This window comes from Centropristis striata, chromosome 12 (assembly GCF_030273125.1).
Source record: "Centropristis striata isolate RG_2023a ecotype Rhode Island chromosome 12, C.striata_1.0, whole genome shotgun sequence".
NCBI classification, from domain to species: Eukaryota; Metazoa; Chordata; class Actinopteri; order Perciformes; family Serranidae; genus Centropristis; species Centropristis striata.
The window spans coordinates 4,053,101-4,072,843 of NC_081528.1; the positions used below are offsets into that span (position 1 = coordinate 4,053,101).

Here is a 19,743-nt window from a genome sequence, read left to right on the forward strand (position 1 = left end):
GAGGGTGGGTGGGGTGGGTGGGGGTTACGAGCTGAAGAAGCAAGAGAAGAGAAAGGACCCATCTGTCCCTATAGTGGCAGATAAAGAGAGAGAGGGAGGACGGACGGACTCATGCAGGAAGGTGAGGAGAAAACATCTTGTTTTATGCAGTTTTTCACTACAGGACTAGATTTGGAGCTCCTGCTATTTCATGCAAGTTATTCTGATTATTAAGTTATTGTGATGTTTGCATGTGTTGTAGATGCTAGAAGTCATTTAACAGATGTTGCATGTGTCAATTCCAGTATAACCAGCTGACTTCATGCTTAAGTGTAAGAAATCAGGATTTAGAAGGGAATTGAAAAAAGCTGTTTTGAGTAAAGAAATTAGGTTAAATTCAGTTGACTGATATCTGTAAAGCTGCAGAATGCCTTATTTTATTTTATTTATTTTTTGTTTAAACTTGTACAGAGACATCTCTTAATGAACTGATCTCTGAATGTGTCTGTGTATATGTGTGAGTATGTATGTGTAGGTGCTTGTACTACGTATGTATATACTTGTACTGTGTATGTATATACTTGTACTGTGTATGCATGATGCATGTGAATGTTACTGTTATGTGTCTTGCTTTTTAGGGACCCCAGGAAGAATAGTTGTCACCATGGTGACAACTATTGGGGATCCAATAAACAATAAACAAACAAAAAAACAATAAACCAGCTGACTGATAGAGAGGTCATGGTGACTGGGCTGATGTGCAGCTATTTAGTCTCAAGGAAAAAGTGAAAAACATTTTAGAATCTGTACAGGACAGTAGCCAGGATTTAACTAAGTTAAAAACTAGTTAGGTCGTTAGTCTGAGCTCCGCTAATCCCCCGAAAGATTTCATTTTAATCTTGTAGAAGAAGTCAGTTAAACCTCTGGAGTCCATCTATTTATTGAAAATACACGTTTTATTTACAGTAATTACTGTAATTTATATATGATATGTAGACAAGCTGAGAAATCCAGTTGAAAGTGCAATCAAAGGAGCTTTCACAGTGTGACATTTATGTTTCTAGACCATTTTTAAAATGTGAATTTTCTAAAAAAAAAAAAAAAAAACTACTATTATTATTATTATTATTTACATGCAAATAGATTGTTTTGTAGTTATATTATTTATTATTTTTTTCTGCTGTTTTTGTGTATAAATGGTCAAAAGAAATGGTACATTTCCATAGACACATGTGTCTTTTGTTTGTATTTTCGGTATTTTCCGCAGCTTTATACTTTAATTGAAATAAAATGAAAAATCTGACTGATAGCCAAGTTTGTGTGGAGAAAAAGGAGCCATGCATGAGATATAAGGACAGACTGAAAGATGCTGAACAGAGACAGAAATTAATGCAGAGGAAGTTGACAAATTTGAAGCAACATCTCCTGGACTTCAGAGGTATAACTGTTCAGTTATAGAGAATTCAGCTTTAGTTGAAAAATAAGTGCCTCAAATCAAATTTGTTTTTATTTGCCTTGGCTTTAAAAACTTGTCAAATTAAACTTCATAGAGTAAATTCATTCTGGAATCAGCCAATAAAGGTTCTCTAAAGGCCTCAGAGATCTCAAGCCTCCGCCATGAATAGGTCAATGTGTTCTGGTGAAGGGGTTTTATTAGTGATGTACCAATGAAGCCTCATGAACCATTTTCTTTATTTTCTTAGCCCACTAGATGGCGCCCTTGGTTCATTTATAAAGGTTCCAGTAATGGTAATCAAGTGTGTTTTCAGCCCTTTGTTGATCAGAGAGCTCCATCTAGTGGAGTCAGAAAATTAAGAAAATGGTTCATGAGGCTTCATTGGTACATCACTACTATAATTTAGTCCAAATGAACCATCTTCTTCACTTTCTGAGCAACACAGTTTGTTGAAAGCACACTGTATTGCCATTCTTTGAGCTCATGAGCGCCACCTAGAGTCGCCAATAAATACAACAAATGGTTCATGAAGTTTCATTTGAACATCAGTGAACTGTAAAGCTAAAATATGTATTTTATTCAGAATTTCATATTTGAAAATTTGCAGTCAGCAATAGATGGAATAAAATTTGTGATAACACTTTACAATAACCAACTAAGTCATGTTTATAGATGGTTTATAGACCAATTATTAACCATTTACAAAGGGCTATACATATTTTAAACTATTTCTTAAAGGTATATGAGTCATTTCAAAATCATTAACATACTTAATATGGTGTTAAAAATGTTATAATGAGTGCAACTAAAACTGTTAATAAACTATTAATTATAACTGAATTGTTTGTTATTGATAAAGTAGCTATAAACTTACATTAATATACCATATATTTGCCATTTTTAAATGATGTAGTTAGTTAAACATTAATAAATTATGTATTTACCATTCTAAATGGCCTATATACGGTTTATAAATAATGATTAAACATTAATAAACTATCTGTTTTCCATTTATAAATGATGGTTATTGTAAAGTGTTTCCAAGAAGCTCTCGAACAGTTAAAAGATAACAGTGCATGCCAGTTTTTCATAAAATAAATGTGTGTATTATAATAATGCCTTTTATAGAACGAGGTTAATATTAGCTTTAATTTAAGGGAGAATGTTTGTTGCTTTTTTTCCAGTCTTCCCTTTTGACTCCTGCCCTTTTACTCTCCTTGCTGCTTTAATCTCATTGCTTTAACACCGTCCTCCTCCTCCATTCATCCCTCCCTTTCATCCTTTTTTCTCTGCCCCCAATGCTTTAACTGAAATGGTATACCCTCTAACTTAATTAAATGAAGCATCTGACTGACATGGACACACACACACACACACACACACACACACACATCCAGCAGCATCCTGTACAGGAGTCAGCGATTCCCTCCCCTCCATGTTTTATGGTAATTTCGGTCCATCTTCTGATTGCATCTGCTATATTGTCTCCCAGAGGGAATACGACATGGATGTTTCCCGTCAACTTCATTCACTGCTGGTTTTAACTCATTCATACTATTGTGACATTTGCTGTCAAGGTGTTTTCCTGATTTTAAAGTGAGACAGTAGAATAAGGAATGATTTAGCCTGCTCTCATTCTCTGTTTGTACTTATACCTACTAAAGGTAATGCACTATAATTCAAATACTAGAAAATTTCCTCTGGGGAAATTCTGAAAGGGCCACGGGGGCTACTGCCGGTGTGTGTACACTATGATGAGATTCTTCAGAGATTTCAAACAATTAATACTCGTAATATTATAATACTACATAATATACAAGGGGCACACCTACAACAAGCATTCCTTTTCAAGTATTTATTTATACAGCAACCTATGACCTTTAACCTCAAAATGTGTGTGTGTGTGTGTGTGTGTTTGTGTGTGTGTGTGTGTGTGTGAAACACGTGTATCTGGAGGAGTGTGCGCGCTTACGTGTGTGTGTGTGTGTGTGTGTGTGTAACTAACATCACATAAAGTTACCTGTGTGTGTGTGTGTGTGTGTGTGTGTGTGTGTGTGTGTGTGTGTGTGAAGCATGTGTATCTGGAAGAGTGTGCACGCTTACGCTGCCGATGTCGAATGTACCGGCACAGTGACAGCAGCCAGAGGTGGACAGACTGGAATTTCTGGCCTCGAACAGAAAACATTTTTGGCAAAACCATAATACCTATCATTGATCTGACTTCACTTTGAGCGTCCTGAGTTCTTCCTGAACAGCTACATATGTTTTTTGTGAAGAAAAATTAAGAAATAGCTTTGTAAGAGCGATCTGAAAAACTGTTAAATATGCTTTACTACAGAAATATTCCTGCGTTTTTAATATGGGAGCCAATGAGGCTGTTGGTGCGTGTTGGTGGATCATCTGTGCGTCCTACGCCCAAACTATAACTCTGACAGCTTTACCAGAGGATTGTGAGTGAGAAGACAAATTTTCCTACGTTTCTATGTATAAATTATTTCTGTAGAGTGGAATTTGAGGCCTGGAGCGCAGTTTTCAAATTTACTTTTTGACAGTTTCTTCTCTCCCTCTACACTCTGGTGATGATGTCACACACTGTGACACGAACATTCCGTGCAATACACACCCATTATAATCTCAGAATTTCTCCAAAAATGATCATGGTCATTGAACAGGGATTGATAAAAAACTATATGACCTATCGAAACGTGGATTAATACACCGATACACAAGACTTGTGTCTACTGTTTAAAGTTTAAATGGAGTCTCTAGCTGAAATTATGCCTGAGAGGTAGATGTTTGAAAATCTCCAATTATTGTTCTTTTTTCGCCCGTCCGATTCACTTCAATGCAAAATTTTGCTGAGCCTCTGAGTGTTGTAGAAACAGTTAGAGATTAGCTGGCGAACACAGTAAATGGAACATTAAGCAACTAAAGAGACAGATATTTCCCTCTGGAGTTTGTGAAGACTAAAAACATCAGAGTGTTATCAGAATGTGATTATTGGACTCAAATGATTGATAATGTTCCGTAGACGACCAAAAATAGTATATTTAATCTTTAATCTTCTTCTTCTTTGGGGACTACTTTAGATTATGTTCTTTTCTGACAGTATTTGGAGCTCCAATTGCATTTTGTCTCAAAATTTTCATTAATTTCCTTTCCACTCCAGGGAAGGAACATCACCTCCAGCTCCAATGGATTTACAATCGACCCTGAAGATTTCTGCTAAGTGAATATTTGATGCAGAAGCATGCAGGCAAGATGAAGATGTGGATTATTTTTCTGTGCCTGATTAATGGATGCTTCCAGACAGCTTCTGCTGCTGATGTCACCCCAACACCCTCCACTGCCACAGTGGCACCCACTGAAGACGAGAGCACCCAACTGGTGGTAAGACAGCTTCATCACAACTGATGTTTCCCTTTGAGCCATTTATTGTCACTATGCACACAGTTAGAGCAATAGGAGATGATGAGGCTTGACGGATATGGTTTTCTATAAATGATTAACAGAAAAACACAAGAATTACAATATATTAGTACTCTAACTAGCGGGGTGAGGGGTAGGTCTACCACTGCTGAGATTCTAGAGTACCACATAACAAAGAAACATCCATTTAACAATTACGTAAAATAAGAAATTCAGCATTCTAAATTAGCTTATAAGGATTCTTGCATTTCCTTAAGAGCTACAATTAACAAATCATGTGCACCTCACACTTACACACAATATTATATCTGTAGTCTCAAGGCAAACAAACAAGATGACGATTATAGCATTTACCAATCTATACTGGTCAAACATTTAATCACATCCAATTTACAAATAACCATTAAAGTACATCAAGATATGAAGAAAGCAGTAAAGTCACTTTATCACGCACAACCATAGGTTTGTATCTGAATCACAGGGACCGAGGGCCCTCACATGCTGCTTCATATTGCTGCCAGCCAGAACAAAGGAAATGGGCGGGACATATAGAGTATACCATTGATTAGGAGTAAGTGAAGTCAGGTGAGAATGGGTGGATCCATGCCATGAAAGTAGGTGGAGGGTTACTGGATAGTATGGCTCTATTCTACAAATAGTTTGGACATGCCACAGAATGTTTAACCAGGAACATGTCTATCCTTGAACCTTAGTGAAGCACTTTGAGTTCCCTATACATAAACATTTTCATAAAAATCTTAGTTTTTTTTTTATGTGAGCAGTTTGTAGACACCTCAATGTATCTGGGTTATCTGCCACTGTATTGAGATGACTACTTGTTCTTCTCTACTCATAGGATTGGTTGATGAAGTACGGCTACCTGCCTCCTCCAGACCCCTCCACTGGCCAGCTGCAGGCCTGGACCGCGGTCACTAACGCTGTCAGGGCCATGCAGAGGTTTGCAGGCCTCAGAGACACCGGACTCGTCAGTAAGGATCAGAGATACTGCATGCTTTAACCCTACTGTTGTGTTGCAGGTCCCATTTCAAATACCCCATTACAAAAAAACTAAAAATAATAAAAAACTAAACTAAAACTAAGCATTTTCCCCAAAAATAAAAACTAAACTAAAACTAGCAAACCCAATCTAAAAACTCATTAAAACATCTAACTGAATTTGAAAACAAAAATTGACAACAAAATTCAAACTAAAACTAATTAAAAATCCAAAACTATTATAACCTTGAAGAGAACATAACAGGAGGCTTTGATGCACAACATATTGACCCCCCTTCTAATCCACAACATGGGTCAAAAATGACCCACATTCATTTCCTTCATGTTATTTAATCTTTTGGGTATCAACTTATTTTATGATTGAATATTCCAAGTATTCTTTAAATATCTTGTTTTTGATAGCAACAGATCATTATTTCCATTTTGCCTCTCATACTTTATGAAGAAAAACATTTTTGTATTATTACATAGCTAACTACTTGGCTAAGTAGCTTGCTAAGCTAACTACATAGCCAAGAAGTTAGCTAAGTAGTTAGTTTAGCAAGCTACTTAGCCAAGAAGTTAGCTAAGTAGTTAGCTTAGCAAGCAACTTAGCTAACTACATAGCCAAGAAGTTAGCTAAGTAGTTAGCTTAGCAAGCTACTTATCTAAAAAATGGATATGAGTCATTTTGACCCATGTTGTGCATTAGAAGCATAGTGACACAAAAAGGGTTTTTATTCAAAAATGAATAAAGGAAAACATAAAATTAGGATGTATTATGATCAAAAACAAACGAATTGAGGAAAACCTGGAATACTGAATGATGAAAATAATTTATTGCAAAGATATAGAACATAAAAACTCTTGTCGGGTCACTTTAGACCATGTTGTGTATCAAAGGGTTAAGATCCAACACATCTCTGTTGTGGGGTTTTATGCATCTCTTTGATTCTACTGTGGTTCTGTTGTGGTTCTGTTGTTCAGACGAGGAGACGATGGCGCTGATGAACAGTCCTCGCTGCTCTCTACCTGATCAGGACGACACCTCCAAACCACCGGCCAACCAGGAGGGGAGCACCATGAGGAGGAGGAGGAGGAGGAGGAGGAGGAGGGCTATAGCCATGTGGACACGCAGGAACATTAACTGGAGGTTGGAGGACATAATATGGAACACATAGTATTTACTATTTTCATCAGTGGTGGAAGAAGTATTCAGATCTCTTACTTAAACCTCTGAAGTCCAGGAGATTTGGTTCAAATTTGTCAACTTCCTTAATTTCTGTCTCTGTTCAGCATCTTTCAGTCTGTCCTTACATCACATGCATGGCTCCTTTTTCTCCACATAAACTTGGCTATCAGTCAGATTTTTCATTTTTAACCAAGTATAAAGCCACCAGGAACCCAAAGTTGCTTTAACTCATCTGTAGTTGCGTCTCTCTCTTTTACTCTCTCTCTCTGTTTCTCTCTCAGGTTGCAGTCGTATCCCTCCTCCTCCCATCTGTCTCGTGAAACCATTCGTTCTCTGGTCTTTTATGCTCTGAGAGTTTGGGCCGAGCCGACGCCGCTGGAGTTCCACGAGGTTGGTTCTGTTTGATGCTGCATTGATGACTTTTAGGGACGATCAGAGTTCTCTGCAGGTAGAACGCCGTGTCAGAACCGGAGCTGGGCTATCCACAGCTACACAGGCCTGATCATCACCAACAGTACTTCTACGTATCTATGTCACATTCTATGTATCTATGTCACTTTCTATGTATCTATGTCACTTTCTATGTATCTTTGTCACATTCTACGTAACTATGTCACGTTCTATGTATCTATGTCACTTTCTATGTAACTACGTCACATTCTACGTAACTATGTCACGTTCTGTGTATCTATGTCACGTTCTATGTATCTATGTCACATTCTATGTAACTATGTCACATTCTACGTAACTACGTCACGTTCTAAGTAACTATGTCACGTTCTACGTCACGTTCTACATAACTATGTCACGTTCTACGTCACGTTCTATATAACTATGTCACGTTCTACGTCACTTTCTAAGTAACTATGTCACGTTCTACGTCACGTTCTACATAACTATGTCACGTTCTACGTCACGTTCTATATAACTATGTCACGTTCTACGTCACTTTCTACGTAACTATGTCACATTCTACGTCACGTTCTACGTAACTATGTCACGTTCTACGTAACTATGTCACGGTCTACGTCATATTCTATGTATTGTCTATGTAACTATTTCACATTCTATGTAACTACTTTACATTCTACATCACGTTCTACGTACCTATGTCACGTTCTACGTACCTATGTCACGTTCTATGTAACTATGTCACATTCTACGTAACTATGTCAGGTTCTACGTAGCTATGTCACCTTTTATGTAACTATGTCACGTTCTATGTAACTATGTCACGTTCTATGTAACTATGTCACATTCTACGTAACTATGTCACCTTCTATGTAACTATGTCACCTTCTACGTAACTATGCCACCTTCTACATAACTACATCACGTTCTACGTAACTATGTCACATTCTATGTAACTACTTTACATTCTACGTCACGTTCTATGTAACATTCTATGTAACTGTCACATTCTATGTCATGTTCTACGTAACTATGTCACGTTCTATGTCACGTTCTATGTACCTATGTCACATTCTATGTAACTATGTCACCTTCTACATAACTACGTCACGTTCTATGTAACTATGTCACATTCTACGTACCTAGGTCAGTTCTACATCAGAACCCTGTGAGAAGTGTATCTCTGTATTTGTATGTATGATGAAGGGAGTATCGGCCCTGAGTATCATCACCAACAGTCCTTTCTGTCTCCAGGTGGGCAGCCCGGACGCAGCCGACCTGCAGGTAGACTTTCTTAGCGGTTACCACGGTGACGGCTATCCCTTCGACGGGGCGGGCGGAGCAGTCGGCCACGCCTTCTTCCCATCGGACCCCGCCCGGGCGGGAGGAGTCCACCTGGATGCAGAGGAGGAGTGGGCCTTCAGACAGCCAGGTGGAACATTCATTTATTTATCCGTCATTTATTTTCACGAGGGAATCATTGAGAGTATTTCCATTTCCAAGTAACTTAGAAATGGAAATACTCAAGTAAAGTAACATCACAATAATGCTAGTAAGCTCAGTCCAAAATAAAAATATAGTGATGTCATATATTTAGATGTTTCTTAATAAAGAGAACAGTAAGGAGATCCAGTTAAAATGTATCAATAAATGTAGACATAAATAAATAATTAATAATCGATGATTAATGTAGGATTAAATACATGAAAGTTGATAGAGCTGATAAATATAATTATTCAATTAAACACATTATAATTAAATAGGACATAAATGTATATCATGAATTCATTTCTAAATGTCTTTCAGAGTTAATTTCTTATTTTAAGCGTTCAACATGCTTATTTCTAGATTTAATAATCTTAATTTCAGAAATCTTGTCAAGGTAAATTATCTGTCCATGCAGTAGGATCATTTCCCTCATATTTACTGTTTTTATCTTGTTTTAAGAGACACCTTTTTTGCAGTGTGATTGGTTTTCCAGGGCGTACCCACCCTTTCGGCCTTTTTTCACCCTTTTTTCTAAGCCCCCCATGACCCTAGTTAGGGTAAGTGGTTACAGATAATGAATGAATGTTCCCCCAGTGCCACCCTCTATTGACTCTCTACAAACAATTACTAATGGATCGCCATGAAATTTGCTGAGGATATTTATAGTCCCCAGAGAATTGTCACATTTTTCACTTGCACACACTCAGACACACACTCAGTCCAGTTGCTTTGACATTTCTGGGGTACATTCATGCTGCAGGGTGGAAAAGGCTGCTTCTGTAGTGGCACACTGAGGTTAACCCTCTGGAGTCACCAAAAGCACCAAATCATGACTTCAAAGAAGATTCAAAATCACATTATATGTTGGACTAAAGGACTAAAAAAAGACACAAAATTACCAAAAAAGACACAAAATGACTAAAAAAGACACAAAATGACCAAAAAAAAGACACAAAATGACTAAAAAAAAACACAAAACGACCAAAAAGACACAAAATGACCAAAAAAATACACAAATTTACAAAAAAAACACAAATTCACTAAAAAGGACACAAAATTACAAAAAGGATACAAAATGACCTAAAAAAGACACAAAATGACACAAAATGACTAAATAAGACACAAAATGACACAAAATGACCAAAAAAAGACACAAAGTTACTAAAAAAAGACACAAAGTTACTAAAAAAAAGACACAAAATGACCAAAAAGACACAAAAATTACCAAAAAAATACACAAATTTACTAAAAAAAAGACACAAAATGACCCATAAAAACACTGAAGACACAAAATGACTATGAAAAGACACAAAATTACTAAAAAAAAGGACACAAAATGACCAAAAGAAAGACACAACATGACCAAAAAGACACTAAATGACAAAAAAAGACACTAAATGACCAAAAAAGACACAAAATGACCAAAAAAAAGGACACAACATGACCAAAAAAGACACTAAATTACAAAAAAAGACACAAAATGACCCAAAAAGACACAAAATGACCAAAATGACCAAAAAAAGACACAAAGTTACTAAAAAAAGACACAAAATGACCAAAAAGACACAAAAATGACCAAAAAAATACACAAATTTACAAAAAAAAAGACACAAAATGACCCAAAAAAACACTGAAGACACAAAATGACTATGAAAAGACACAAAATTACTAAAAAAAAAAAGACACAAAATGACCAAAAAAAAGACCCAACATGACCAAAAAGACACTAAATGGCAAAAAAAAGACACAAAATGACAAAAAAAGACACAAAATTACAAAAAAAGACAATAAATGACCAAAAAAGACACTAAATTACAGAAAAAGACACAAAATGACCAAAATGACAAAAAAAAAAGACAAAAAAAAAAATGAATGAATGAATGCATAGGAAGTTGACAAATTTGAACCAAAATCTCCTGGACTTCAGAGGTTTAAACTTTCTTGTCTGCAGGAAGGTTCTCCAACAGCTCCACCTTGTGATGTATAATGAGTATTGCATCCTTTAGTAGCTGCTCAGAGGAACTAAATCACACCCCGACACCTTCTGATCAGATCAATCCTTCTCCCTTTCTGTCCCTCTTCCTCTCTTCCCCTGTTCTCCCCCTTTTCTCCCCCTGTTCTTCCCCTGTTCTCCCCCTGTTCTTCCTCCCAGCCTCTGAGGGCACCGACCTGTTCACGGTGCTGGTCCATGAGTTCGGCCACGCCCTCGGCCTCGCCCACTCCTCATCTCGCCACTCAGTGATGAGGCCGTACTACCAGGGTCCTGCTGGAGACCCTCTCCACTACCGCCTGGGACCTCAGGACCTGGAGCACATCACCCAGCTCTACGGTGAGGCTCAGCACAGCTAGACTCTCAAAGCTCTGTTTATTAAAAAGTAAACTTTGGAAAACTTTGGATTGGAAAAATACCACAAAAACAAGTGGCGGCTGGCTCGACCTCAGTGTGGATTTAGAGCAGGGGTGGGCAATTAATTTTCCCAAGGGGCCACATGACCAATACCACGAAGGTTGCAGGGGCCGGACCAAAACTGAACTAAATTCTGCTTAATATTAATTGAATCGCTTTATAAAATACAGTAAATTATCTGGGTTTTGAGCTGCTACTGATAAGAATACATGTATTCAATACAAGGTTCCTATTGGTGTTTTTGGATTATAAAGCTTGTTTTTCATGTTTGTAAATTTTCTAGGTGTTTTACAATGTTGTGATGCTTTTATTTTGAAAAGGTGCCGTCCAGTGTGAAACGGGTGCTGACAGGAAATAGGGTAAAATGAAAAACAAACGGTAAATAATAATGAGTGCGTCGTAATTCATATAAAGTTGATATAAAGTATCAAAAAGGCTTCTAAAGTCTAATTTTTATTTCCATGGAGCTACGATTTTAAATAAATCTTAGTCGACCGTCATTCAGCCAGAAATGCTACTAAACATACATTCAAACCACAAAAACAATATAGAGCATGTATGTTATGCAGTAAACCAGTAATTTATTAACTTTATGCAAAAAGCAATACGTCTTTTTGACAAGGTACTGAGGTAAACTGCGTTTCTTTGCAGGTGGGCATGCATGCAGGCAGATATACATAAACCACCTTCAAAATAAAAGCACTGCGGTTGTATTGACACCTTTTTTGGTCACTTGATGATTAATCCTGATCTTGGTTGGCATGTGAGGATGCATGTGCAAGAACCAAACTATTGCATCAGACAAAATCAGAGAAAGATGATTTAATGACTTCCTTTTTTATTAAGTCAGATAGAATAAGGACCTTCAGATGTATTAAACTGGAGCTTTTATGAATGAAAGAGGACAGCTGTGAACTAGTAGCGTCAACTGATGTCTTGTGGAAGTACAGACAGCTATTTCCTTTTAGTTTTATCCTCCACTTCATGCTCATGTGTGAAAGCCATTTATTGTAAAGAATCAAAGGATCAAAAGAAAGAAATCTCTGTGGTGAAATGTGTGACCGCGTTGTTTAAAAAGAGTGGTTCTTAAGTTATTTGCCTTTGCATAATGTCATGCATGCTTCCTGCAGCAGCTGTTGAGCCACACAGACAGCTGTGTGCTTGGATATGAAACGCTTCATATGCATCAATAAATAAGGATCAAGCAGCTGTTTTGTTACTTTTAACTCATCCTCTTTAGGTTCAGGGCCACTGTTGCAGGATTGTTCCATTTTTGGTTCTGTGATTTGCAACTCTGTGTTTGATGAACTGTGGGAACTAATATGTTAGTGTAACAGGGTGTAAAAGTAAATTCTATCTGTGATGGTGTAAAAATAGATTGTTAAAATAGTCAAACTGATATTATGGAAAAACGGGGTTAAATGTTTAAAAACAAAGTTGAATTAATTCATTGAGTATTCTATTCTTTATTGTTAAAAAGTAAAATATATAATAGCGTTATCAGTGATCTACATGGTAATCTTGATCTTTGAGTCTGGGATCGATTGCTTTGGTCTCCGCCCACAGTACCCAGGGGAAATTGTGGTAGTTTCCTCATGCGGGTAAATGTTCTTATCGAGGAAACATTGCCATCACTCTTTGTGATTATTTCTCCCTGTTTTCAGGGGCGCAACATTAGCAGCTTACAAAGTTAGCTTAGTGTCTTTCTACTTCTTCCAAATCTTGAAAGTAGGTGTAAAGTGTCCAGTAGTTTAAAACACTATTAAGTATTACTTTGCAGGGAGATCTTTTAACCCTTAATAGGGCGCTTATTGAAATACTTGCAAATTCCAAATTTCAACCCTCGAGAATATTGGAGGATATTACATACAGCCAGAATGTGTCTGACTGTGGAATGTGTAGGGGGGTTAATATTTTGAGAAAAAAAAGTTTACGAGATTAAAGTGGCAAATCGACGAGAAAAAAATGCGCAGATTCATGAGATTTAAAGTGGTGAATCTGCAAGAAAAAAGTTGCTTTTTCACCACTTTTTTTTGGTAAATCTGTTACTTTTCTCGCACAGATTTGCCACTTTGAATCTCTTGAATCTGCGGCTTTTTTTCTTGTAGATTTGCCACTTTAATCTAGTAAATTTGCAACTTTTTTCTCGAAATATTACCATTTTGGATATCCACTGAAGTTACCAAATACGGTTCTTCGCCCGATAAAGGGTTAAAGTATCTTGAAAGGGAGAAGTGTCAAAACTACAAAACCTTCACCATCCACTGGGGTGCCTCAAGGATCAGTGCTAGGCCCCCTTCTCTTCTCAATTTACACCTCCTCACTTGGCACAATCATCCTCCATCATGGCTTCTCATACAGTTGCTATGCCGATGATACCCAGCTGTTCCTGTCCTTCCCACCAAACGACCCCACAGTCTCGGCTCGTATCTCTGCTTGACTCTCTTAATCTACACAGACAACAAAGATAAGAATCGTACTGACCGCTCGCGCGTCCTAAAAGCACTTGCGTCCTAATGGACTCAAACCAAAATTTGGCACTTATTCTTGCTATGTTTCTTGACTTCATCTTTGCTTGTGTTCTATTAACTCTCATTTGTACGTCGCTTTTTAAAAACCTATCTTTTTTCAACAGCATTTGGTTGAACTGTGTGTGTGCTTGTGTGCATGTGTGGTTGTGGGAGTGGGTGCACACGTGTGAGTAAGTAAGTGTGTATGTGGTGAATATGGCATAGCTTGTCTACCTGCACTTTTCAAATAATTTGTAATTTTTTTTTTTTATTGTTTGTTTTTCTTTGTTTTGTTTTATTTTGTTTTTTAACTGTAATTATGTATATCCATTGTGGAGCACATTGAGTCTGCCTTATAAATATAAATAAATATAAATAAAGTTGAATTGAATTGAATTTTGATAAAAGCGCAATGAAATTGTTGAATTGTAGAAAGCTGCCTTTCTTAACCTGCATTCTCAAGAAGTCACTAGCATGGTGCGCTAATACTCTTGTCTTCTGAACGTCTTTGTGCATTATCTCATAAGAATTGTGAAATATGTTTCTGGCTGCATAATAATTGCATCATCGTGGCTGCTTTATTAGGTTTAAAATGATTTGATTTTTGATTCAGGTAAAAGGAACCAGCTGCTGGCCACTAATGCTCCCCGCCTCGTCCCAGAGCCTCAGCTGCACCACAGAGACCATCATCATCATCATCATCATCATCATCACAAACACAGGTAAGACTTCTGACGTGTGATAAATTAAGATCAGATTCTGATAGTTTCAGATTCAGTCTCATTGTGTTTAACTCCCTTCAGCCACGTCACAGATCGATGCAACACCAGTTTTGATGCTGTGGCGAGAATCAGAGGAGAGACGTTCTTCTTCAAAGGTCTGAACACACACACACACACACACACACACACACACACACACACACACACACACACACACTGACCTGTTGGTGATGGGGTGTGTGTGTGTGTGTGTGTGTGTGTGTCTGTCTGTGTGACTGTCTGTGTGTGTGTGTGTGTGTGTGTGTGTGTGTTTCTGTGTGTATGTGTGTGTCTTTGTCTGTGTGTGTGTGTGTGTGTCTGTGTGTGTGTGTGTGTGTGTGTGTGTGTTTGTGTGTATGTGTGTGTCTTTGTCTGTGTGTGTGTGTGTGTGTGTGTGTGTTTCTGTATGTATGTGTGTGTCTTTGTCTGTGTGTGTCTTTGTCTGTCTGTGTGTGTGTGTGTGTGTGTGTGTGTGTGTGTGTCTCTGTGTGTCTGTGTGTGTGTGTGTGTGTGTGTGTGTGTGTGTGTCTGTCCGTATGTGTGTGTGTGTGTATGCGTGTGTGTGTGTGTGTGTGTGTGTGTGTGTGTGTGTGTCTGTGTGTCTGTGTGTCTGTGTGTCTGATTACTACCTATAAGTTACTCAGTAGTTGTGAGGACCTGTCTGTCTGTCTGTCTGTCTGGTCCTGATTCCCAGGTTAACTTCCTGTTTCTCCCTGCAGGTCTGACGATGTGGAGGGTGACCTCGGGGGGCTTGGTGTCGGGTCGGGGGGCTTCGGTCAGACGGCTGTGGAGAGGTCTTCCTCCTGACCTTCCTCGCCTCCACGCTGTGCTGGAGAGACAGTCAGATCATGCCATCATCTTCATCAGTGGTACGAGACATTCATCCTACTACAGCATGAACTTTATCCACATAAATACAGTCACGGAGAAAATATTAGAACCTTTTTCTTCAATTTCTTGTTCATTATAATGTCTGGTACAACTAAAGGTACATTTTTTAAACAAATATAATAATAACAACAAAAATAGATCGTAAGAGTTTAATTTAAGAGCTGATATCTAGACATTTAACATGGTTTTATTGAGAATGATTTTGGCTATTATCAATAGAACCATGTTAAATGTCTAGATATCAGCGATTAAATTAAACTCTTTTGTGTCCCTCTTGGTTATTTTTACATCCATTTTTTTTGTCATTTTGTGTGTTTTTTAGTCATGTTTACATTTATTTTTGGTCATTTGTGTTTTTTTGGTCATTTTTACATTTATTTTTGGTCATTTTGTGTTTTTTGGTCATTTTTACAATTATTTTGGGTTATTTTTGGTCATTTTCTGTCTTTTTTAATATCTTTTTTTACATTTATTTTTGGTCATTTTTACATTTATTTTTGGTCATTTTGTGTTCTTTTTGGTCATTTTTACATTTATTTTTGGTCATTTTGTGTTCTGTTTGGTCATTTTTACAGTTATTTTTGGTCATTTTTACATTTATTTTTGATCATTTTTACATTTATTTTTGGTCATTTTGTGTCTTTTTAGTCATTTTTACATCTACAGTCATGGAAACATTCTTTATAATAACCAAAATCATTATCTATAAAATGGAAAATGTCTAGATATCAGCTCTTAAATTAAACTCTTATCAGCTATTTTTGTTGTTATCATTATATTTGTCCAAACAAATGTACCTTTAGTTTTACCAGACATTAAAATGAACAAGAAATTGAAGAAAACAAGGGTCAAATAATGTTTTCCATGCCTGTATATAATCCCATAAAGTTTTTTTTCCTTGTATCTTGCTGCAGGTTCCCAGTTCTGGCTGTTTAGGGATCTGTCCCTGCAGGACGGCTACCCCCAGCCCCTGTCGGCCCTCCGGATGGGGGCGGCCCTATCTGGAGCAGACGAGGAGGAGGAGGCAGCAGGGAGGTGGGGTCTGGTCTGGGACCCCGAGGAGGGCCCCGTGTGGGGGAACATGGGGGACTACGAGGTAGAGAAGCAGGAAGACAACTGGACTCAGCTGCTGAGAGAAGGTGTCAGCGGCATCACCACAGACAGCGACGGTGAGGACACAAACCATGTTGTTAAAGCTTCTGTCAAGGATAAAAAAAACACTTCAAATCCATATATTTCATCATGAAAACAAGCATCACCTGTGCATTTGGTATTTGGTACACAGAATTACCAAAAAAGACACAAAATGACCAAAAAAAAGGCAAAAAAATGACTAGAAAAAGACACAAAATGACCAAAAAAGACACAAAATTACAAAAAAGAAACGAAATGACTGAAAAAAACACAAAATTACTTTAAAAAGACACAAAATTACCAAAAAAAATACACAAAATGACCAACAAATACACAGAATTACAAAAAAGACACAAAACTATTTTTTTAAAGACACAAAATGACCCAAAAAAGTAACAAAATGACAGAAAAAAGACACAAAATGACCACACAAAAAAACTTAATTACTTAAAAAAGGACACAAAATGACCAAAAAGACACAAAATGACCAACAAATACACAGAATTACAAAAAAGACACAAAATTATTTTTTAAAGACACAAAATGACCCAAAAAAGACACAAAATTACAAAAAAGACACAAAATGACCACACAAAAAACTTAATTACTTAAAAAAGGACACAAAATGACAAAAAGTACACAGAATTACCAAAAAAGACACAACATGACAGAAAAAAACACTAAATTACTTTAAAAAGACACAAAATGACAAAAAAGACACAAAATTATATTTTTTAAAAGACACAAAATGACCAAAAAAGTGACAAAATGACAGAAAAAGACACAAAATGACCAAAAAAGTGACAAAATGAGAGAAAAAATACACAAAATGACCACACAAAAAACTAAATTACTTTAAAAAAAGACACACAATGACAAAAAGTACACAGAATGACCAAAAAAGACACAGAATTACAAAAAAGACACAAAAATATATTTTTTAAGAGACACAAAATGACCCAAAAAAGACACAAAATGACCAAAAAAGTGACAAAATGACAGAAAAAAGACACAAAATGACAAAAAGTACACAGAATGACCAAAAAAGACACAGAATTACCAAAAAGACACAAAATTATTAAGAAAAGACCCAAAATGACCCAAAAAAAGACACAAAATGACCAAAAAAAGACACAAAATGACCCAAAAAAAGACACAAAATTACCAAAAAAGACACAAGATTATTTAAAAAGACTCAAAATTACTAAAAGAAGACACACAATTATTAAATAAAGACAGAAAATTATTTTAAAAAGACACAGAATTTTTTAAAACCTGTTGTAAAACCGTCTCTTGCTCTCCTCCAGGCTCCGTCTATCTCTTCAGAGGAGACTCCTACTGGAAGTTCTCGTCCCCAGGCTCCTCGCTGCAGGACGGATACCCGAGGTCCTCCACCGCTGACTGGCTGGACTGTCCCGACTTCTCCTCGTCCTCTCCGGAGGTGGACGAGCTCTCCTTGTCTCTGTCTCCGCCTGCAGGAAGACAGGAGCTGAGGGAGAGGTGGAGGGAGGAGAGAGAGAAGGAGGAGGAAGAAGAAGGACAGAGGAGGAGGGACAGACATGGACACAAACATAAAGAGGACAGAGGTTCACACATCTGGACACAATGCAGCTGCCAGAATGGAGCTGCTGGCTGCAGGACGGCAGCTTCTGCTGCTGCCTGGCTGCTGCTCACATGGTCCCTGTTGACTGGTTAACCTCTGGGCTCTGAGCCTGTTTTGGCTGTTTTTTGAATACTTTTGGCAATTATTTTCTCACTTTAACCTACTTTATCAACACATTGAGCCCAAAAATCATGAAATCCGAGTTGAAAAATGATACTACACTGCAAAAAAAGCCAACTTGTATTTTTTGGCCAAAAACAGTGATTTAAGTTGGTAAAACTTGGAAATATAAATTATTGACATTTAGGGCAATAATGTAAGTTAGCACAACAAAGGAAGCCAGTTGTCTGCTCAAAAACAAGTTGGTGCGTTGTTGTTACTTATATCTTTAAGTTGGAGTTCAAAACAAGGGACAATAGTTCTGCTAACTCTTATTTCTTTGTTGTGAAATTCGGGAAAGCGGTGAAATTCGGTCATAAGCAAAAGCTAGCGGCTAACTGATGCTAGCGGCTAACTGATGCTAGCGGCTAACTGATGCTAGCGGCGCTGCTTGTTACAGCTACAAGAGTAGCCGTTAGCATATCAATGCTAACTCAAAATTGTGGTCGCAACATTAGCTGACATTTCAAGGTGGCGTTACAATCGTGCCAATTCAGCACATTGCAGAAGTTAGCAGAAGTAAGGATTAAAAGTTATTACAATGTAAAATTATAAGTAAGTACAACTTACAGTTGAGTTGACAAAAATCTGAATTCAGAGTTGTGCAAACTCAAAAACAAAACTTAAAATATTTAGTTTAATTGTCCAACTTAAAAATGTATCGAAGTTTGTTGCCTTGAAATTTTGAGTTCACCCAACTTTTCTTTTTTTGCAGTGTATTTACTACAATAAAAACCACAAATATGCTCAATGAACTGTTTTGGAACTTGAAAATGTAAACATAGGATACAAAAATTAACATATAAAAAGGTAAAAATGTAAATATAATAAAACTATATACAAAAAAGTCCCATAAAAACACACAGGTAACGCTTTATATTAAGGTCCTTGTAATAACCATTAATTAACAAGTAATAAGGCATTGTTCTCGCTTTAGATTCCTTTAGCTGCAAAAAGCATAGTTAACTGTTAACAAGTTCATAGTTAACTTATAATAGATGAGCAATAAAGTATATTTTACTATCAATAAGGAAACAAGAGATTAACAAAGGCATGGAAAAGACATAATGGGTGGGTAATAGGTGTTTGTAATGCTTTTATGAACAATTATAAGATACTCATGAGGCTTTTATTAATGTTCTTTAGCATTTGCAAACTGTTAACAAGTTTCTTATAAGTGCTTATAAATCTCTTATAGCCTGCTCTTAGCTGTATTATAATGCCATTAACACTTATATAGGCTTATAAACTGACAATAATCTTAATAAGCATCTTGTAAGGACTTACAAGGGCCTTATTATTTGTTAATTAATGATTATTACAAGGA

At 37.0% G+C, this 19,743-nt stretch overlaps 1 protein-coding gene across 1 annotated transcript; it reads left to right on the forward strand.

Moving 5' to 3' along the window:
* Positions 1–4,634: 4,634 nt before the first annotated feature.
* mmp17b (matrix metallopeptidase 17b) lies at positions 4,635–18,671 on the forward strand. The gene is made up of 11 exons (XM_059346627.1): positions 4,635–4,825; positions 5,721–5,853; positions 6,848–7,013; positions 7,334–7,442; positions 8,718–8,895; positions 11,104–11,280; positions 14,482–14,590; positions 14,672–14,745; positions 15,349–15,498; positions 16,435–16,689; positions 17,962–18,671. Exons 1-11 carry the CDS (start codon positions 4,676–4,678, stop codon positions 18,348–18,350), a joined length of 1,890 nt encoding a protein of 629 aa, XP_059202610.1. The 5' UTR covers positions 4,635–4,675; the 3' UTR covers positions 18,351–18,671.
* The last annotated feature ends 1,072 nt before the right edge of the window (positions 18,672–19,743 follow it).